We start from the raw sequence: 22,054 nt of genomic DNA on the forward strand, positions 1-22,054 counted from the left end.
TTTTTTTACTACAGATGTAAATGTTTACATGTTTCTTTCTATCTTTAAGATAGTCATTTGAGGGTAAGTAAATAGTAGGTAAAGTTATCTTCTTGGATGAACTATCCCTTTAAGACTAGCAGCTAGTTGACTGTATTCCTTTTTACAGCACCTGATTGTGAACTTCTTTAATGTGCAGGTGATTTTGTATGAAAAACAAATGAGGTTGAGGAAAATGAAGTTCCTCTCCTACACCAACAAGCACATAATACAAAACCCTATAAATGGGTTCACCACAAATTTCCCAAAATATAAAACAAACTGAGGAAGCTTTGCAAAATGTTGATGTACTAATCTACTCAAATTAAGAAATCTTTAACCTCGACCTTCTCAAAAATGCAGCTAAATCTACCTGATAAGATTATCTTCTGCACGGCCTCGGAAGCTTCTTAGGATTGAATTTTATGCCTCAGAAAATAGTGACTATGCATCTAAACACTTTTTCAGATAATGTAATTACATTTTAAGTTGGTTTTTGGCTTTGATTGCAATCAAATTGCTGTTTTGAACATCAGGATCTTAACCTTTGAAAGAAGAGACTAATAAACACTTTAGTTTTTGAAAATCAAATTGACACCTTTAAAGGGATAGTTCACCCAAAAGTGAAAATTTACCAACCATTTACTTGTCTTTTGGTTTCATTCATTCATTCATTCATTCATTCATTCATTCATTCATTCTTTTTCCTTCGGGTTAGTGCCTGATTGACCATGGGTCACCACAGCATATACTGTATATTACACAGTGGATGCCCTTCTAGCCGCAATCCAGTACTTCAGAGCTGTCCTTTGTTTCCAACACAATTTATTTTTTTTTTTTAAATGTTGAAAACTGGTAGCTATTGACATCCATAGAATAGGCCAGGGCTATTCAATTGGCCCCCAAGACAATTTGTTCCAACCCTCCAAATAGTGTGACCATCAAAAATAAATTTAGTTCAGGCAAAAATGTTTGTAGAAAATGCCTTTTGTTCAATGCACTGATATCGTTATTAGGATTAGCCGATTTCACTATTAATTGCGATCAAGTTGATCAATCTTGAAGGCTTCTCAACGCAGGGTTTCTGTTGCACAGAACGAAACTGCTGCAACTAAAAACTTTGCCAACTGTGCGCTAGTTTAAAGTTCCGAGCTTATACACCAAGGCTAATATGCACGCACACATTGCATAAATGAATTTCTTTGGTTGTTACCAAAGAAAAATTTCAAGGCAACAGCACATTTAGAAATATTTTTTCTCAGAAAAAATGATGATGTATTCAGTACTTATTTTCCCCGCTATACATATGTTATGGATGAAAACTCATCTATCAAGCTAAGGAAAGAGAAGTTATCAGAAAATTCTGAAACTTATCTGGAAATGTCACTTTTCACAGGCTCTGATACCTCTCCCTGGGTCACAGCCCACACCGTTTACGGAGATAGCTTTGCCTGGTCTGATTTATCCTAAAGATAAATGCAGAAGTGTTATCTCAAATAGGCACAGTATACTCAGTGAAGAGAAGATGGACCTGAATGATTGATCGCATAGTGTTATAAAAGGGAGAGAGAGCGATTCACATCCGTCTTTCCTGCTGTATTTACAGATCAAAGGCAACTCTTGGGGCTAGTCGACGGCTCACATCTGAAAGAAAACTAGCCAGAACCCATCATTGTTTTCTCCCCCGTGTTATTTGGCAGATATGCTTTATGTGAAATCAAAGACCAAAACAAAGTTAGTTTGGTGTTCATTTCAGGATTTGAACTTTTTGGTGTCATTATTTGGTGATCATGTCATAGGTGTGTGTGGCTTTGCGGCTCTGCCTTTTTTGAATTAGAAAGTCTCTGGTTGGTTTTCTCTTTTCAGTGTGGTAAGGTAAGCTATGCTTTCAAAACTGCAGTTATACTTATTGTTTCAGTAATTACTGGCCACTTTATTAGGTACACCTGACCAACTGCTCACTAACGCAAATTTCTAATCAGCCATTCACATGGCAGCAACTCAATGCATTTAGGCATGTAGACATGGTCAAGCCGATCTGCTGCAGTTCAAACTGAGCATCAGACTGGGAAAGAAAGGTGATTTAAGTGACTTTGAACGTGGCACGGTTGTTGGTGCTAGACGGCCTGATCTGAGGATTTCAGAAACTGCTGATCTACTAGAATTTTTTTTTTTACATACAACCATCTCTAAGGTTTACTGAGAATGGTGCAAAAAAGAGAAAATATCCAGTAAGTGGCAGTTCTGTGGGTGCAAATGCCTTGTTGATGCCAGAGGTTAGAAGAGAATGGCCAGACTGGTTTGAGCTTATAGAAAGGCAACAGTAACTCAAATAACCACTTGTTATAACCGAGGTATGCAGAAGAGCATTTCTGAACACACAAGCCCAATTCAATTCACCTTTATTTGTATAGCGCTTATACAATGTAGATTCTGTCAAAGCAGCTTCACATAAAAGGTCATAGTAAATTGGAACAGTGTAGTTCAGTTTTTAGTGTTTAAATTCAGTTCAGTTTAGCTCAGTCCAACCTCGAGGCGGATGGGCTACAGCAGCAGAAGACCACTAGGTGCCACTCCTGTCAGCTAAGAACAGGAAACTGAGGCTACATTTCGTAAAGGCTCACCAAAATTGGACAATAGAAGATTGGAAAAACCTTGCCTGGACTGATGAGTCTCAATTTCTGCTGCGACATTCGGATGGTAGGGTCTGGATTTGGCATCAGCAGCATGAAAACATGGATCCATCCTGCCTTGTATCAACAGTTCAGGTGGTGGTAGTGGTGGTGGTTGTGGTTGTGGTGTAATGGTGTGGGGGATATTTTCTTGGCACACGTTGGGCCTATTAGTATCAATTGAGCATTGTATCAACACCACAGTATTGTTGCTGACCATGTCCATCTTTAGGACCACAGTGTACCCATTTTCTGTTGGCTACTTCCAGCAGGATAACGCACCATGTCATAAAGTGTGAATCATCTCAGACTTGTTTTCTTGAACATGACAATGAGTTCACTGTACTCAAATGGCCTCCACAATCACCAGAACTCAATCCAATAGAGCACATTTGAGATGTGGTGGAACAGGAGATTGACATCATGGATGTGCAGCCAACAAATATGCAGCAACTGCATGATGCTATCATGTCAATATGGACCAAAGTCTCTGAGGATTATTTCCAGTATCTTGTTGAATATATGCCACAAAGGATTAAGGCAGTTCTGAAGGCAAAAGGGGGTTCAATCCGGTACTTGTAAACTGTACCCAATAAAGTGGCCGGTGAATGTACATCAGCATACTACACTACTCACATACTGTTTTTCATATTCTACATTCTACCTTGTAGAAGTATTTATCACAATGACAATCAGAAAAAATAAGACAGAACCCCCCCCCCCACCCCCACCCCCGAGTGTGAGATATGTTTGCAAGACTGTGTTTTTGTCAACCACTTTAATTCAGAACGTTTTCTGACAACCCTTCAATCCCCATATCTCAGCAGTATAAAACACAAAGCTTGAGAAAGGACAAGCTTCTTTGTGGAACACAAAGCCTTCTGACTCCCTGCTAGTCTCAGAAGAGGATAATGCTGTTCAAATGGCACTTTCCTGTATGATAATAGCCTAATGATTGCATCAAGCAATGTGAAGGTCTATATTGCTGTAACCAGCTTGACTTTATTTGTAATATGTTCACTCGCATTCCTTAATTGCTAAACATTTAGGGGAAAAAATTGGAAACCGAAGCATCAAAAGTGATTTAGTTTCTGGGGGTGTTAAAAAAGACACAATTCACTCTTCTATGAATTAAAGTGATAGATCATCCAAAAATTCTTTTTTTTTTCTTTCTTTTAAATTCAAAAGAAGATATTTTGAAGAAAGATTTAGCCATTGACTTCTGTAGTATGGGTATTAAAAAATATTGTATAGATCAGTGGTTGCAGTTTTTCATCTTTCTTCAAAGTATATTCGTTTGTGTTCAGAAAATGAAAATGTTAAACGGGTTTGAAACAAGTGAAGGGTCAGTAAATGAAAGAATTTTCATTTTTGTGTGAATTCCCCCTTTAAAACCTTAAAATGTGTTAAATCGAAGCACAGGTTATCAAATTCAAAGTTAAATGTTGCAACAAAAAAAAAACTAGATTACTCATTTACTTAAGCCCTATATTTATTCTTGATTTTGAAACACTAAAGGTTTTTATTATATTTTTTTTCATAAGAGTTTTAAGAAGATCCTTTAAAATATACAATATTTAATGCATTAAAAAAGACCAGAATAAAAAAATAAAGCTTCCAGAAAGCTTGTTATGAGCTGTGGGATTTCCACCCAATAAGATCACACAGTGGGCGTGGCTACTGGGTCCAGTGCAACAGAGCAATCAAATGAGAGCTTAGTCACTTCTCATTGTTCTTGGACAGTCATTAGAAAAATGATTGGAGGCAAACACCTGAACTTGGGGAAAATTGCATACTTTATCTCACGGTAAGCAGCCGGGACTCTCAAGGTCTTAATTAAATATAACTTTTCGAGCCAAAAAAGTTTTAGCAAAGTCAATCCCGGTTTCTGGAGTGACCTTAACCATTCATTATTCACAATCTGCATTGCGACCAATTAGGCTATGGCATATGAAGTTAAAACCTACAATCCAGTGGTGTCCATTCCTGTCTCTGCAGGGCCACTGACCTGCAGGATTTTGCTCCAAACCTACAGTAATTAAACAAAACTGAGGCAGCTAATCATGATCTTTAGGCTCACTGGAACACTCAATCTGGTTGGGACTGAACTCTTATGGAGTAGGACTGGACACATCTGTTCCTACCTTTTGCTCCGTTTTATGCGCAACCATGACCATGCAGCTTTAAAATGGCACTCAACAGTGCAGTGCCACAGGGTGTCCATGGGGCAAATAATTCAATTGTTTTTTAAATAAATTTCATTAAATAACACATCTCACAGCCCATTTATGATAAACTGTAGAGCATTTCCTGTGCTAATGTGGGAAAAACTAGAATTCACTTTCATTTAAGAAGACATGGGATTTAACATTAAGAATGTAAATGAGTACATTTTAAAGCAGCAGAAATGTTCACAACGTTTGCTCATTTTTCCAGGACAACACATACACTTAATAAACAAATATACTCTATTAAACATGTACACATAGATTTGTGCAGGCTAACTATGTCTGTATATAATAACTTATATTTGATTGTAACTTTAACTTAATTTGATTGTAATGCAATAATGTCCACCTTTTGTAAAGCTGCTTTGAAACGATAATTATTGTAAAATGCGCTATACAAATCAACTTGAATTGAATTGAATTTAGTTTAATTCTTGTCCCAACCTTTATTATTATTATTTTTTTTTTGTGTGTTGAACACAGAATAAGATATTTTGAAGAATGTTAAAAATGGGGATAAAAATAAGCATTATAGAAGTTGATGGTTACATGTTTGTACCTTATTTAATGTACTTTTTTTTTTTTCAAAATAACTTAATATAATATAATCAACTGAAAAAGGAAACTCAAACAGGTTTGTGGCAAGTGAAGAGTAAATGATGACAGACTTTTCAGTTTTGGGTAAACTATCCCTTTAAGAACATGTTGTGAATATGGCATAGATTGTGCTTAAGAAATTGTTTGAGAACAAATTAACAAAAATTACTGAATAGATGGAGGTGAATGATCCCCATTCTATTTAGGTTTGGTAACTGTAGTACAGTATAATTGGAATGACCCTGGTTTGTTGATTTATTAAAAAATAATACATAGCTGATTTGTAGCTTTGCATCACCTTCCTGGGTGTGCATTTTATCTAAATATTCCAATGGCCTGTGGTCAATTGTTCCTTACTTAATGGTTTTAAATTGTTTCATTCTGAGATCCTGCATGTCGAATAGTAAACGATTGGCAAATACTGATAACTTGGTGAATATATACAGTATATACAAACACAGCAAAGAAAATAAGTACTGAACACGTCACCATTTTTTCAGAAAACATATTTCTAAAGGTGTTGATGTCACAGGGAAAAAGTATTGAAGAAAGGTAGATGTAGAAAAGCAGTGAACGCCCAGACAGCAGCTAAAATCCCTCAGTAGTTATTCAGGAACCCTCTGCCCTTCGACATTGGATATTAATATTAGCTGCTTCAGTCCAACATATACATTTGCAGAATGATGAAAATGAAACCAGGGTGGACATTTTAGCAAGACAGTGATCCAAAGCACAGCCAATGAAACTCTCAAATGCTTTCAGATAAAGAAAATCAAGCTGTAGAATGGCCCAGCCAATCACCTGACTTAAATCCAATATAACATACAAATTAAAGATCAGATTTGATAGACGAGACCCACAGAACTTGTGACGTCAGAACAGAAAAAAAAAAACATATATACATACATTGATACTGCAATGGTGAGTTTATCTATGCATCTATTTAATAAATGTACAAATATAATCCAGTCTTATTAACTCCATAATTCAGTATTATTTGATTAAATTAAGTTTGAACAACAAAAAGATGGGGAAAAACTACACCTTTTGAATAAAACCAATTCCCCATGAGGCTTCTGCAGAATAATTAGCTTTTAAATAGAAGCGTTAATAATGTAAATCTTATTCTTTAGTGTAGATGACAGCATTCAAAGACAGTTTTTAATGGTTTTTATCTTTGCTTAACTGCCAAGTCTGCAAATGTATGAACTGGATCTGTGCTGAAAATAATGCACTGATTGGAAAGTGTAATTCTGAACCTGATCGTGCTGGTGTGTTATTGAGATCTCTGCTGCCCCACTGTGTTTGTGATCGCACGCGCACACACACACACACACACACACACACACACACACACACACACACAAACATACACTGAAGGAATTCACGTACCCTTGTCTGAAGATGAAATCAACTGTGACTGTGATTCATACCACCGTATCTGCATATTGCCAAAGGCCTTGTGTGTTTTTATGCAGTTTATTATTTTATTTTATGTTTGCTCATTTACACGTCTCTTCGGATTAAGTCATCATTTCTGCATCATTCCACTTCACTGTGCTGTTGTGATGCCACAAACACCAATTTAGCTGTCTGTTTGTTTTATCCCTGCAGTGACCTGGTGAATGGACTGGTGTCGCTGATGAACAGTAACATCAGTAGCCCTGTCAACCTGGTGAGTCATTTTTGAACTGTACTATAACATGATAAGTTGCATACTAGTGAGTAGTAGTGACAAATGTATTAATTTCTCAGTGAATATAGAAAATGTTTTGGTGCAGTTAAACAAAATCGCTTTATTAAACAGTTATATTCATTAAAATAAGAGTGTGGTCATATTTAGAAATAGAATGATAACTTCTCATAAACTTTTCATTTCCTTTGCATTTGATGCGTTTGATCTCAACCACTCTCAGTGGCAGAGCAGATAAAAAACAAGACACTATAGTCCTTTTTTTTTAATGGGAGGAGCTACTCTATGTCCCGCCCTGTCTTCATGTTTCAGTTGAAATTGCGTCAAATATCAAATAAAAACTGCACACAGTAACCTGTTGGGTTTTATTATGTACACCTACCACAACCCTAACCCCTCACAGTAACCTGTTCGGTTTTATTAACATCTACACCTACCACAATCCTGACCCAACCTCACAGTAGCCTGTTGTGTTTTATTAACGTCTACACCTACACCAGCCCTAAACCCAACCTTACAGTAACCTGTTGTGTTTTATTAACATCTACACCTACGCCAGCCCCAAACCCAACCTCACAGTAACCTGATATGTTTTAATAGCGTCTACACCTACACCAGCCCTAAACCCAACCTCACAGTAACCTGATATGTTTTAATAGCGTCTACACCTACACCAGCCCTAAACCCAACCTCACAGTAACCTGTTGTGTTTTATTAACATCTACATCTACACCAGCCCTAAACCCAACCTCACAGTAACCTGTGTTTTTTAACATCTACATCTACACCAGCCCTAAACCCAACCTCACAGTAACCTGTTGTGTTTTATTAACATCTACACCTACGCCAGCCCTAAACCCAACCTCACAGTAACCTGATATGTTTTAATAGTGTCTACACCTACACCAGCCCTAAACCCAACCTCACAGTAACCTGTTGTGTTTTATTAACATCTACATCTACACCAGCCCTAAACCCAACCTCACAGTAACCTGTGTTTTTTAACATCTACATCTACACCAGCCCTAAACCCAACCTCACAGTAACCTGTTGTGTTTTATTAACATCTACACCTACACCAGCCCTAAACCCAACCTCACAGTAACCTGTTGTGTTTTATTAACATCTACACCTACACCAGCCCTAAACCCAACCTCACAGTAATCTGTTTTGTTTTATTAACATCTACATCTACACCAGCCCTAAACCCAACCTCACAGTAACCTGTTATGTTTTATTAACATCTACACTTACACCAGCCCTGAACCCAACCTCACAGTAACCTGTTGTGTTTTTTAACATCTACATCTACACCAGCCCTAAACCCAACCTCACAGTAACCTGTTGTGTATTACTAACGTCTACACCTACACCAGCCCTAAACCCAACCTCACAGTAACCTGTTGTGTTTTATTAACATCTACACCAACCCTAAACCCTGTTGTGTATTATTAACATCTACACCTACACCAGCCCTAAACCCAACCTCACAGTAACCTGATGTGTTTTAATAGCGTCTACACCTACCACAACCCTAATCCTAACCTCACAGTAACTTGTTGGGTTTTTTAACATCTACACCTACACCAGCCCTAAACCCAACCTCACAGTAACCTGTTGTGTTTTATTAGCATCCACATCAACACTAAACCCAACCTCACAGTAGCCTGTTGGGTTTTATTAACGTCTACACCATACCTGCCAACACTTGTTTTTCCTGGGACTCTCCCATATTTCAGACCCATCTCCCGCCCACCTCCCTTATTGCTCTGTCTCCCGGAACTTTGAAGCAGGTATGAAGATGGTTGTGCACCAAACCCACCGCACAACCATCTTCATACCTGCTTCCCAGTTTGCGCACACCTTCACCCTCGCTCTTCTGTTCGCGCGTTTTATTGTAGATGTGTTATTAACATCTACAACTACCACAATGCTAACCCAACCTCACAGTAATCTGTTGGTTTTTTTTAACATCTACACTTACCACAACCCTAACCCCAACCTACTTGTTGTGTAACTCTCCCACTTGGAGGTCTCTTGTCTGCAGTGATACCTACTTTATTCCTGTGTGTTGCCTTAGTCTTGCATTTAATTAAACCATCAGCACTTCTCACTGGGCTGAACTACTTGGCCCAGTGTGCCCACTCTGTGTGCATCCCCTATGAATGTGGCAGTAAGACCTGCTGATCTCTTCCAGGGAAATCCAGAGGAACACACCATCTTGGAGTTTGCGCAGCTCATCAAGAGTCTAGTTGGTCAGTAGAAATATAATAAAATCAATGGTGGTGGAGTCTTATAATGAATGATTAAATGAACACCACACTACTGCCTGTCTCCTCAGCGAGCCGCAGTCATATTCAGTTCCTTCCAGAAGCGCAGGATGATCCACAGAGGAGACGGCCAGACATCCGCAAGGCCAAACTGCTGCTGGGCTGGGAACCTGTGGTGGGTGATGATGATTATTATTGATGACTACTGAGCACAGTTTACTTATTTAACACATATGTGAGCTGTGGGAAAAAAAATAAAAGAACACTTGGAAATTCTGTTTTTGTGGATGTACAATTGACCCTTCGCTAAACCTCGCCCTCCTTAGTTACTGTTATTACACCTGTCAAGCTTTCGTGCCTGGCACGTCCATTAAATATGTATGCGCCAGACACTGCCAGGGATATAATTAGTCATTTTTGGTGAACAGGTGAGATATCAGAGAAAGCCAGATAAAAAAAAACTGCAGTATGCATTTCAGCGGTGTATTCATGACATAATAGGCAACCGATTAGAAAATAATTTTATCAAAATTGAAGCTAGCTTAGCCTAGCCACCTGATTCGCTGACCATTCAACAGCTTAGTTCATACACAGCAGGAGAGGAGAAATTTAAAAATAATCTAATAATAACTAATTAAACTGTGATTTCTCTTTTTTTAGCCAAAAAATAGCATTACTAACCAACGAGGAAACACGCATGGACAGTGCCTCTATATAATTAATTCATAGAAAGAACAGCCAAAAAGGGGAAATTGATGGATTTGTGCCAAAAATTAGCATCAATGACCCATAACAATCTACAGCAGGGGTGTCCAAACTCGGTCCTGGAGGGCCGGTGTCCTGCATAGTTTAGCTCCAACTTCCTTCAACACACCTGCCTGAAGTTTCTAGTATACCTAAAAACAGCTTGATTAGCTGGTCCAGGTGTGTTCAATCGAGGTTGGAACTAAAATATGCAGGACACTGACCCTCCATGACCAAGTTTGGACACCCCTGATCTACAGTATCTGTTGACATGTAATCCAAATATTCGTAGCTTGAAACAGATGGAAATATAATTACTATTAGTATGACTACTATGGCGAGGGCTTAAATGGTGCAGTGCCCATAATATCGAGCAAAAAAAAACAGCTGGGAAACATAACCTGCTTTGTATTTTTGCGGGAAACACCGTTAAAATCTTTTTACGGTAAGAGGTGTGTGAGTATTTGCCGTCTATCACTGAATGTGTCAGGAATATCAAAAACAAAACCAACTTAACCCCGCTCTTTTAGCGCCCCTCACAGAGCTTGATCCACGCTGGTGTTTCTCCCCTTGGGTTTTAGGTTTTGGAAAGGGAAAAAAATTCCACCACCCTGTCCAAACTTTTAGAATGCCGGGTATCAGATTTACACAGTCCATATGCACTATCCTTTGGCTTGTTTCCCTTGCTCGAAAGCTTGACAGAGCTCCTGCGCTTAGCTACGGTTGCTAAGCCACGATTGGTGTGTGGCGGTTTTCGGGTGTGGCTTAGCGAAGGGTCAATTTAAAGTTATGCGTCTAAGTAAAATGTAACAAAAAGGTGCCATGTTTTAACTTCAGAAAAGTTCATTTTTAATGTTAAATGAAAGCATTTGTTATTCTGGGTCCATGCACAAGCATATAATTGGTTTCCTCTTTTTTGCTTTCAAGACTAAATCTAACAAACGGTTCATCTGTATCAAATTTAAACCTTCTCACGAACAAAATTTTATTTTTTCCCATTGTTTATTTTTGTTTAGTCACATTTTGTTTTTACACACAATGAAAATGCGATAAAACCAAAAGGAATAAACAGCTTTAAAATTTGTTTTCTGTTTTGACTGGAATTATACACGCTCCCTCTCAGCTGATTGGTCGACCAAACCGCTGTGCCATCATCAGCTGTTCCTCCATTTGTGCAGCAGAATAACATCTCAATTTATGGGCTTCTTCATAACTTCGCCAACATGTGCTTGCATTAAAAATATTATTTTATATCATACTTAAGCATCTTAGCATGTCATCTCTTTTATTTTGCGGCAGCTCTCATAATCTGTGGTAAAACTGTGTCACATTGCACAGCATGGAGCGAATAAATTTGTAATGACCAGCAGACTCGACTTTAGTGTAGGCCTAATATATATGCAACAGCCATAAATTAAATAAGATGAGTAATGTTACATATCCGTAACATTTAGTATGATGATGTTATGTCATTCGCAATCTCAGTAGCAAATCTTAATGAATGAGTGATTGATTCAAACGAATCGGTTAAATAAACGACTCGTTTAGTAATACAATCACTTGCTGCCACCTGCTGCCATTTTCAGAATCCAACTATCATGTTGTCGATCACCTCTGTGATCAGAATATTATGTTTGAATTGAATTTTATTAAGTTTAATTTTGCGTTTATTATCTAGTTTAACTTTAGATGCAGATACTTTACCACTTACGCAGCACAATAATGCTATAGAAGTCACTTTTTTATTTGTTTTCAGCTTATATTATTCTGATTAAATGACTAACAAGAACATTATATTTAAAGCGAAATTTAGATTCATTGGAAAAAATCCAAACCTCATCAAAAACAAATTGACATTTGATACTATAAATACTGTAAAAATACTGTAAAAATACTAAAAATAATCTTTCTGACTCTATTATTCCAAGTGTTATTTCACATATTTTATCTGTTCTTAGCAACACTCTTCCTATTTTATGTTATAATGGCTATTAAAATTTACCCATTGGTTGGGCATGCTGTTGTTATCACTATTGTGAGTCATTTGGAGAGTACAAATGAGGTATCCAGTTTTTACATCATGCCCATTTCATGTGACAATGTTTTTTTAAATGGCATCACAAATGAGTACTTCTAATCACTAAAACAACAGCACTTTTAGCTTGGCGGTATATCTTGCATTTAAGAATAATAACCAAAAGATACACACTATTGTATTAATAAAGTACATACAGTGCATCTAGAAAGTATTTATAGCGATTCACTTTTTCCACATTTTTTTATGTTACAGCCTTATTCCAAAATAGAATAAATTCATTTATTTCCTCAAACTTCTACACACAATACCCCATAATGACAATGTGAAAAAAGATTTTAAAAATCAAAAACCTGAAAAATCACATGTACATTAGTATTCACAGCCTTTGCTCAATACTTTGTTGATGCACCTTTGGCAGCAATTACAGCTTCAAGTCTTTTTGAATATGATGCCACAACCTTGGCACAACTGTCTTTGGGAATTTGTGCCCAGTCCTCTTTGCAGTACCTCTCAAACTCTATCAGGTTGGATGGGAAGTGACAGTGCACAGCCATTTTTTTAGATCTCGCCAGCTGCTATTCAATAGGATTTAGGTCTGTGCTCTGGCTGGGCCGTTCAAGGACATTCACCAAGTTGTTGTGAAGCCACTCCATTGATATTTTGATGGTGTGCTTTGGGTCATTGTCCCTCTGGAAGATGAACCGTTGCCTCAGTCTGAGGTTAAGAGCACTCTGAAGCAGATTTTCATTCAGGATGTCTCTGTACATTACTGCATTCATGTTTCCCTCTATCCTGACTAGTCTTCCAGTTCCTGCTGCTGAAAAACATCTCCACAGCATGATGCTGCCACCACCATGCTTCATTGTAGGTATGGTATTTGCCTGGTGATGAGCGGTGCTTGGTTTTCTCCTAACGTAACGCCTGGCATTCACTCCATAGAGTTCAATTTTAGTCTCATCAGACCAGAGAAGTTTGTTTCTTATGGTCTGAGAGTCCTCCAGATGCCTTTTGATAAATTCCAGGAGAGGAGTGGCTTCTGTCTGGTTACTCTACCATACAGGCCTGATTAGTGGATGGATCGTTGATTGCTGCACAGATAGTTGTTCTTCTGTAAGGTTTTCTTCTCTCCACAGAAAAATGCTGGAGCTCAGACATAGTAACCATCGAGTTATTGATCACCACCCTGACTAAGGTCCTTCTCCCCCGGGCACTTAAATGGCCGGCCAGCTCTAGGAAGAGTCCTGGTGGTTCCAAACATCTTCCACTTACGGATGATGGAGGCCACTGTGCTCATTGGAACTTTCAGATCAGCAGAATTTTTTCTGTAACCTTCCCCAGCCTTGTGCCTCGAGACAATCCTGTCTCGGAGGTCTACAGACAATTCCTTTTTCTTCATGCTTGGTTTGTGCTTTGACATGCACCATCAACCCTGGGACCTTATATAGACAGGTGTATGCCTTTTTAAATAATGTCCAATGAACTGAATTTACTACAGGTGAACTCCAATTAAGCTGCTGAAACATCTCAAGAATGATCAGTGCAAACAGAATGTATCTGAGCTCAATTTAGCGCTTCACAGCAAGGCTGTGAATACTTGTCTACATGTGATTTTTCAGGGTTTTTTTTATTTTTAATAAATTTGCAACAATTTCAAAAAATCTTTTTTTCACATTTTCATTATGGGGTATTGTGTGTAGAATTTTGAGGAAATAAATAAATTTAATCCATTTTGCAATAAGGCTGTAAAATAAAAAAAAATGTGGAAAAAGTGAAGCGCTATGAATACTTTCCAGATGCACTGTAAGATGAACAACTACAGAAGAAAGACTTGTGCATCAGTGTCAGTTCCTTAATACTCCAAAAATTGATCACTTTTCTAGTTGTTAAAAGGTAACCTTGCAAAACTGAGGAACAGCTGATGATGGCACGGTTTGATGTTTCGTCAACCAATCAGCGGAGAGGGGACGTGTATAATTCCCGCCCACACAGAGAACAAATTTTGAAGCTGTTTATTCCTTTTGGTTTAATTGCATTTCCATTTTGTGTGTAAAAACAAAATGTGATGAAAATAAAAATAAATTATTGGAAAAACTAAATATTTTTGTTCGTGAGAAGGTTTAAATTTGGCATAAACAAGACGTTTATTTGTTTTTCCGTATTTAGTCAAGTAATCAAATTACTTATTAAATAAGTTACTTTTTTATAAAAAGTAATTGGAACTTAATTTGTAATGATGTAAATTATGTAATTGGTAATTAATTACATTTTGAAGTAACTTACCCAACACTGGTGCTTGGATATAATATAACGATACAAACAATTCACTACGATGTCTTTTGTGTGTCTGGAGGTCCCACTGGAGGAAGGCTTGAACAAAACCATCCAGTACTTCAGCCGAGAGCTGGAGCATCAAGCCAACAATCAGTACATCCCCAAACCCAAAGCTGCCCGCATGAAGAAAGGAAGACCCAGACACAACTGAAGACACAGCTTCATCTCAGGGATGCTGGGATACGGAGGACTTTAGACATCCGGCAGCCACTTTACCAACTCCCACTAACAGATACGTCTTTTTGGCAGAGGGGGGATAAGAGAAGTTTTTCTGATGTTTTTCAGTCGTATGTGCCTCAAAATTATCCAATTTACAGACTTTGCCTTGCACTTTGGTTTGTCAGTCGTCTGTCTGTCTGTGTGTGTGTCTGTTATTTAAAGCAAGCTTAGGTCTTCATGTGCGTTTTTTGTTATGTTTACATTCTCTGCTGTTTTAATTGATGTGATCAGTTTTTTTTTTCTAGGATCATCATCGAAGCTAAAGATGTTTTCGTTTTTTTTTTAAAGGACACCTGTTGAAAATCTTGGAAGTCAGAGATTGAGAATTATTTAAAGTGTGTTTTGATGCCAGGAAACCTCAGTTCTGAGGACACGGATGAAAGAAAAGCTTTGGAAAATATTTCTTTCTGCTTTAATCTTTGTGACAACTTTGAGCAAAAATCTGTTGTTACCTTTGTGAAACTTCATACTGAACTTTGATCTTATAATGGATTTCAGGTGAAAAGAATATTTTAATAAAATATTTACTGTGAGTTTTTACTGTATTCCCCTTTTAATCTTGTTTTTCTTAGCTTTTCCTTTGTAAAACTAAGAACACTTGGAAATTATGTTTTGAGTTTAAAAAAAAATACATTGTGTGTGTGTGTGTGTGTGTGCGTGTGTGTGTGTGTGTGTGTGTATATACAGTATATATATATATACACGGATGAAAGAGGAGGCATTAAAGATGAAGCCAAATTTTTTGATGATTTTTGGCATTCCTGCAAGAACGCTTTCTTTGCCATTCCAGATGACTTTATTAATAAGTTATTTGAGTCAGTGCACCGATGGATGGATGCAGTCCTCCAAACTCATTGGAGTCATACACAATATTAATTCTGTTTCCACTGCACAATGACTTTATATTCTATACTGGACATTATTTCTGTTAAATGACAAGACTTTTGTCTAAGCATAGTCAGACCTTACTGTCCTAATTAAATAATTAAAAATCAAGGCATGATCATATTTTATTTTGATAAAATAATAGTAATTTAGAGGCCTTTGCCTTTCATATAAGCCACTTCTAATACCAAATGATCTACTAGAAGTCAAGTTATTATTTGTTGTTCCTAATACTTGAAGGCGACAAAACTTTTGTCAGGTATATGTATATATATGTAATGAACCTTATTGACATTTATGTCCGTCAGAAAAACACCACACACGCAATAATGTACAAAAGAAAAATACTTTATTTACTTTAAGAACAAGGGCCATTTAGATGCGGGTACCAGGGCGAGAAATACAGACGTCATAGACTACACGCGATTATCACGCCCCTTTCTTTACACACAGTGAGTTCACCACATCACTACAACAGTGTTTCAAATAGCACCCAACACCTCAATCTACACTGCACACAAAATTAAGGCGCATCCCCTATAATCATGTATCCCCCTCACCCGCCTCCCGCACTAATCGCCTTTCACGCACACAAACACAGTCCACGTACAACAGGAATAAACACAAATAAAGGTTTAAAACTACTTCCCTTCACACAGCCTTTGAGAACCAGCTAAGGAGAAAGGAACCAGCGTTATCCCACGGAGCAGGACAGGGCGCACGTCCACGATCACACAGGCCCGTTGTAAGATTCGTCCGTCCGCTGCTAGGAGGCGTGGCCAGGATGCTCAGTCGGTTCATTCATAAAATGTGGAGAAGGCGGGGCTAGACTCCACGGTTTACCCACCAACATAGGACTGGGTCAAAAGAGAGGCTTAAACCGAGGTAGTGGGCAGCTAAACATTTATTATCCCCCCCTAACTCAACTATCTCACATAGGAAGCCCTGTCTAGCTAACTATCTTCATCTTCGGAGGGCATATTGCCCCCTAGAGACAGCTCAGCAGAACCCACAACTCACCACCTCGGAGCTCGAGTCTTTTTCCCGCACACCTTTTTTAAAGAGTCTCATCATAAGCGGTCCACAGGTGAATCCACTCAGTAAAGTCACATGGTCCTGCGATCTCAACATTCCACACTATTCCCTCCTTCTTCAGAAGAACTCGTCCTCGAGTGAAGATGATAATCTTTAGCCCATGCTGGTAATTTCTTCAGTCGCACAGGGCGAGCATTCTCTGCACTCGGCACTGCAGCCGCTCTCCCATCATCTCCACTATCATTTACTGGTACGCTTGTCAATTCCAACGAGGACTCAGTCTGTGACACCAACTGAAATGGTGAATTTGGTTGATGACCCACGTCAGCATTCCTCACAGAGATGCACTGTCCCTCTGTATTCGGTCCCCCCTCAGATACCTCCAGGGAGGGGTTAAGAAGGGTGGCTTGATCAACCAATGTTTGTAGTGGTGATTGTCCAGAGCCGTTAGCCTCCCCCAACCGCTCTGAAATAAATTGAGACACACATGGTTTTAAACGATTGTAATGAACCACTACCGTCGCACCCCCCTTTATTGGCTGAATTTGATACAACACATCAGACAGTCGCTCTATCACTTTAAAAGGGCCCTTATAATTACGCTGTAACTTAAAACACACACCCTTTTTCTTAGCCCTGTTCCGGACCCAAACAAGCTCCCCCACTGAATAATATTGTACTTGAGCCCTGAAATCAAACAGCTTTTTCTGCTGAGAAGAAGCCTGTAACTGATGTTGCTGTACTGCTTCTACAACTGTAGACAAAGTCTCTGCCATTCGTTGTACAAACTCATTAGGAGAATCAAACGCCTCTTCAAAATTCATGTTCAACATAATGTCAACAGGCAGTACCATTTCCCTCCCAAACACCACTTTATAAGGTGTAAATGCAGTGGTTGCATGAACACTGCTACGATAAGCCATCATGACATACGGCAGCAACAAATCCCAATTTTGTTGATTATTATCCACAAAAAGTGATAACATGGATAGCAAAGTCCTATTAAAACGCTCAATAAGTCCATCTGACTGAGGATGGTAAGGGGTCGTACGGGTTTTATTGATCTCCAATAACCTACAAACTTCCTGAAAAAGAAAAGACTCAAAATTTCGCCCCTGGTCAGAATGAAGACTTCGAGGGACACCATAACGGCACACCCACTCCTCAACTAAGACTTTAGCTATAGACTGTGCTTCTTGATTTGGTAGAGGAAATTCTTCAGTCCATTTTGAAAAGTAATCGCCTACCACCAAAATATACCGATTTTGTCCCTCGTTTCAGGGAGTGGTCCCAATATATCCAAAGCAATACGTTCATAAGGGCGAGAAGCAAATGAAGGACACAGTGGCGCTCGAGGACTACGAGATGGAAGCTTTCGTGAGGCACACTCTAAACACCCACTACGCCATCTTCTTACATCTGCAAACCAACCTGGCCAGTAAAAACGATCTTTAACTTTTCCTTGCAGTTTTTGTACTCCTAAATGGCCCCCAGTAGCTGTATTATGCAACATTGTAAGAACTTTTGGTACCAAACACTTCCGAAGCACCACCTGCACTTTACCAGCTGCATCTGAATTTTGTGGAGGAATACGAACCAATAATTGGTCCTGTACCTGAAGCTGATCCCACACTACTGCAAATTTTTGCACCTCTGCATGGTTTCTAAGTTGCCCACGATCTTCCAAAGTCGTTAGTAATTGCAACACCTGACTTAGCTCCTGGTCCTCCTTTTGTAACTTAATCAGGTCATCTTCCACACTTTCTGTAGACAGTGTTTCTGGAGTCAAACCAGTCACATGCACAATTCTAACAGGGCAAGACTCTGAACCCACCTTATCACCCTGATCCACCATCTCATCTGAAACAAAGTTCAAGGCTGGCAGCCTCGATAAGGCATCGGCATTTGCATGCTGCTTACCTGGATTATGAACAATCTTATATTGAAAATTTGCTAGCTGTTCCAACCACCGAGCAAGCTGTCCTTCGATTCCTTGAAAATTATGTAGCCATCTCAAAGAATTATGATCCGTACGCAACACAAACTCTGCACCTAAAAGATAATGTTTGAAATGTTTTGTAAATGTTACCATACTCAATAACTCCTTTTTTGTTGTTGCATATTTACGTTCTTGCTTTGTAAGGGACCGGCTTGCATAAGCTACTACTCGCTCTACCCCTCCGTCTGCTTGGGACAACACAGCCCCAATTCCCACCTCAGAAGCATCTGTATCCAATATAAATTGTTTTGCAGGATCTGGGTATGCTAAAACTGGTGCTGATATAAGGCATGACTTAAGGGCCACAAATGCTCGTTGACAGTCATCTCCCCAATGAAATTTTCGCCCTTTTTTCGGTCAATTGATGGAGTGGACGAGCAATTTCAGCAAAACTCTTTATAAAGCGACGGTAGTATGAGGCTAAGCCCAAAAACGCACGCACCTCAGTCTGATTTCTTGGGACTGGCCACCCCCTAACTGCTTCAATCTTTGAAGGGTCCGCCTTAACCCCTTCAGATGAAATTATGTGCCCTAAATAAGACACCTGCTTTGCAAATAAATTGCATTTAGATGGTTTCACCTTTAAATTCGCCTCATGTAACTTCCTAAAAACTTGTTCCAAACGCCCTAGATGTTCTTGGAATGTTTTTCCAAAGACAATAATATCATCCAGATATACCAAACAAGTGGTCCACTGAAGATCTGCTAAAACAAGATCCATTAATCTTTGGAAAGTAGAAGGAGAGTTACATAAGCCATAACTTAAAACATTAAATTCAAATAGGCCTTGTCGTGTTATAAAAGCTGTTTTGGTTTATCCTTTGAATCGATCTCCACCTGCCAATAACCACTTGCTAAATCAAGTGTGGAAAACCATCTAGCCTTGGCTAGACTATCTAGGGCATCATCTATCCTAGGAAGGGGGGTAAGCATCTTTCTGGGTTACCTCATTAAGCTTCCTATAGTCGATACAAAAACGTAGACTACCGTTTTTTTTTTCTAACTGGTACCACTGGGGCAGCCCAGGGGCTACAGGAAGGCTGAATGATCCCATTATCTAACATCTGCGTTATATGGTCTGTCACTTCCTGCTGCAAATGAAGGGGAACACGACGGGGAGCAATCTTAATTGGTGGGGCAGCCCCTGTATCAATTTGGTGATTGACTAATTTTGTTCTACCCAAATCAGTATCCCCAGTGCTAAAAAGTTCTTTATAGCACTCTAATACCTCTCGAATTACATGCATCTGAACCGCACTGAACCCCCTTGTGTCCAATCCAAAATGGGAGATCAGGGCGCCCGCCGACCACGAAGCCCCAACATACTTTTCCTGCTCTACTTCTTCTGCCCCTTCCCCCACCTCAATATTTGTAGACAGGATCCCAATTTTCATACAGTCATGAAGAGTGTGGGCCTCTTCAGTTACGTTAATCACTCGAACTGGCATAATTGCAGCAGTCACTGAGCATACTACACATGCTACCAACACATCACAATGACGGGATAAAGAATGGCCGGGCTCCAACATACCTATTATTTTTCCTGATGGTGCTCCCTCAACTGAACCCTGAATTAATACTTCACTGCGTGGGGGTATCCGGGTATCTCCACGAACTACCACTGGCAGTGATGAGACTGCAAAATCCGCTTGTAACTGTAAAGAAATTTTTTTTCCCATCAAATAACAGCATAATTCATTCAGGTCTATTTTAGCCCCAAATTTTAATAAAAAATCACTCCCCAATAACACCTCTCCAGAACTAATATCTGCCACTACAAAATCAGTTACTACAGCCAAAGAGTCAAATTGACAGGTTGTTGTCCATCTGCCCACTACATCTTATCCCCATTGGCCACTGACAAACTGCCATTATACTGCTTTAAATCAGTTCCTCCACCTGTCGCTTCCACCCAGAACTGTTTGGGTACAATTGATACTTGTGCTCCTGTATCAATTAAAAGGCGTGTATGCACCCCCCCAACCTTGCCAACCAAATAAACCCCTGTTGTTCCCGACTGTGGCTCCTTTACCTCTCCCATCATAGACGCAGTACGAAGAGGGGCGGGCACTTGGTCTACCGCGCCCGCCCCTTCCCGTTTCCCGACACGTATGGACAATCTTTCTTAAAGTGACGAGTACAACCACACTCCCAGCAAGCCTCAGTCTTCTGCTGATCCCCTCGGGCATTGTCAGTTTTAAAGGTTCTCGTATCACGCCGATTAAATACGCTGTCACTCTGTGAAACTGGCCTAGAGGACTCAGTCAGTGTCAGATCTTGTAGCATTTTAACTGTGCTCTGCAGATTTTAACTTCTTGTCGCAGCCCTTCTACCATAGTTACTAACGCTTGCATTTGCCCATCTCTTACAGTTCCCATACTTTCATTTATAACGCCACAAACTTTCGCATTCGGGGGGGCTGCGTTTCTTTCAAGGTCTCTAATTAACTCCAATTCGGACACCAGGTTAATTGCGCCCTCTAAAGTGGCTGGCTTAACACTGCGCAAATGAATTCGTGTATCAGCGCTGTCTATGTTGGCGATAAAATGATCTCGAGCCAATAAATCTCTCGTAGTGCTATCTACAGAGGGGTATGCTTTCATAATTAGGCGTCTTAGGGAGTTACCAAACTCCCGTGCCGTTTCAGTCGGCTGCCTCTTACGAGAAGAAAAGCTTACTCGATTCCAATCAGCACTTTCACACGGCTCTAAGCATTTGCTCATTGCTGACTTTAATTGTGAAAAATTTCGCCGAGCTTCATCAGGCAACCCACAATAAAGATCTCGCGCACGACCGGAAAGCAACAGGGACATAAACTTTAATTTAAGTTCATCATCCCACCCATTTATCCCCGCAGCCATCTCAAACTGATCTGCCCAATCTGACCATTCGCGCCCTGTCCCTGTGAATGTCTCGGGCATAAAAACAGGACGGGGTGCAGCATTCATCTGCACGGGAATGTCACCATTTAATACAGGCACGGTGTTACTGCCGCTCGCACCTTCCGACTGTGGTTCTGACATCCTGACGGACACTGAACAAAAATGTCAATAAGTTTTCAAATAATCAATTTACTGCTTATCCCCACCGCTGCCGCCAGTGTAATGAACCTTATTGACATTTATGTCCGTCAGAAAAACACCACACACGCAATAATGTACAAAAGAGAAATACTTTATTTACTTTAAGAACAAGGGCCATTTAGATGCGGGTACCAGGGCGAGAAATACAGACGTCATAGACTACACGCGATTATCACGCCCCTTTCTTTACACACAGTGAGTTCACCACATCACTACAACAGTGTTTCAAATAGCACCCAACA

The 22,054-nt window shown here is 39.5% G+C and overlaps 1 protein-coding gene across 1 annotated transcript in view; it reads left to right on the top strand.

The window, feature by feature from the left end:
• Positions 1-15,355, top strand: part of uxs1 (UDP-glucuronate decarboxylase 1) — a 109,351-nt gene extending 93,996 nt beyond the window's left edge. The window contains exons 12-15 of the mRNA XM_056465041.1: positions 7,130-7,190; positions 9,406-9,463; positions 9,550-9,653; positions 14,611-15,355. Coding sequence (XP_056321016.1) covers positions 7,130-7,190; positions 9,406-9,463; positions 9,550-9,653; positions 14,611-14,742 — 355 coding nt within the window. The 3' untranslated portion in view covers positions 14,743-15,355. The remainder of the gene's footprint in view (positions 1-7,129; positions 7,191-9,405; positions 9,464-9,549; positions 9,654-14,610) is intronic.
• Positions 15,356-22,054: the final 6,699 nt, after the last annotated feature.

This window comes from Danio aesculapii, chromosome 9, assembly GCF_903798145.1.
Source record: "Danio aesculapii chromosome 9, fDanAes4.1, whole genome shotgun sequence".
NCBI lineage: Eukaryota > Metazoa > Chordata > Actinopteri > Cypriniformes > Danionidae > Danio > Danio aesculapii.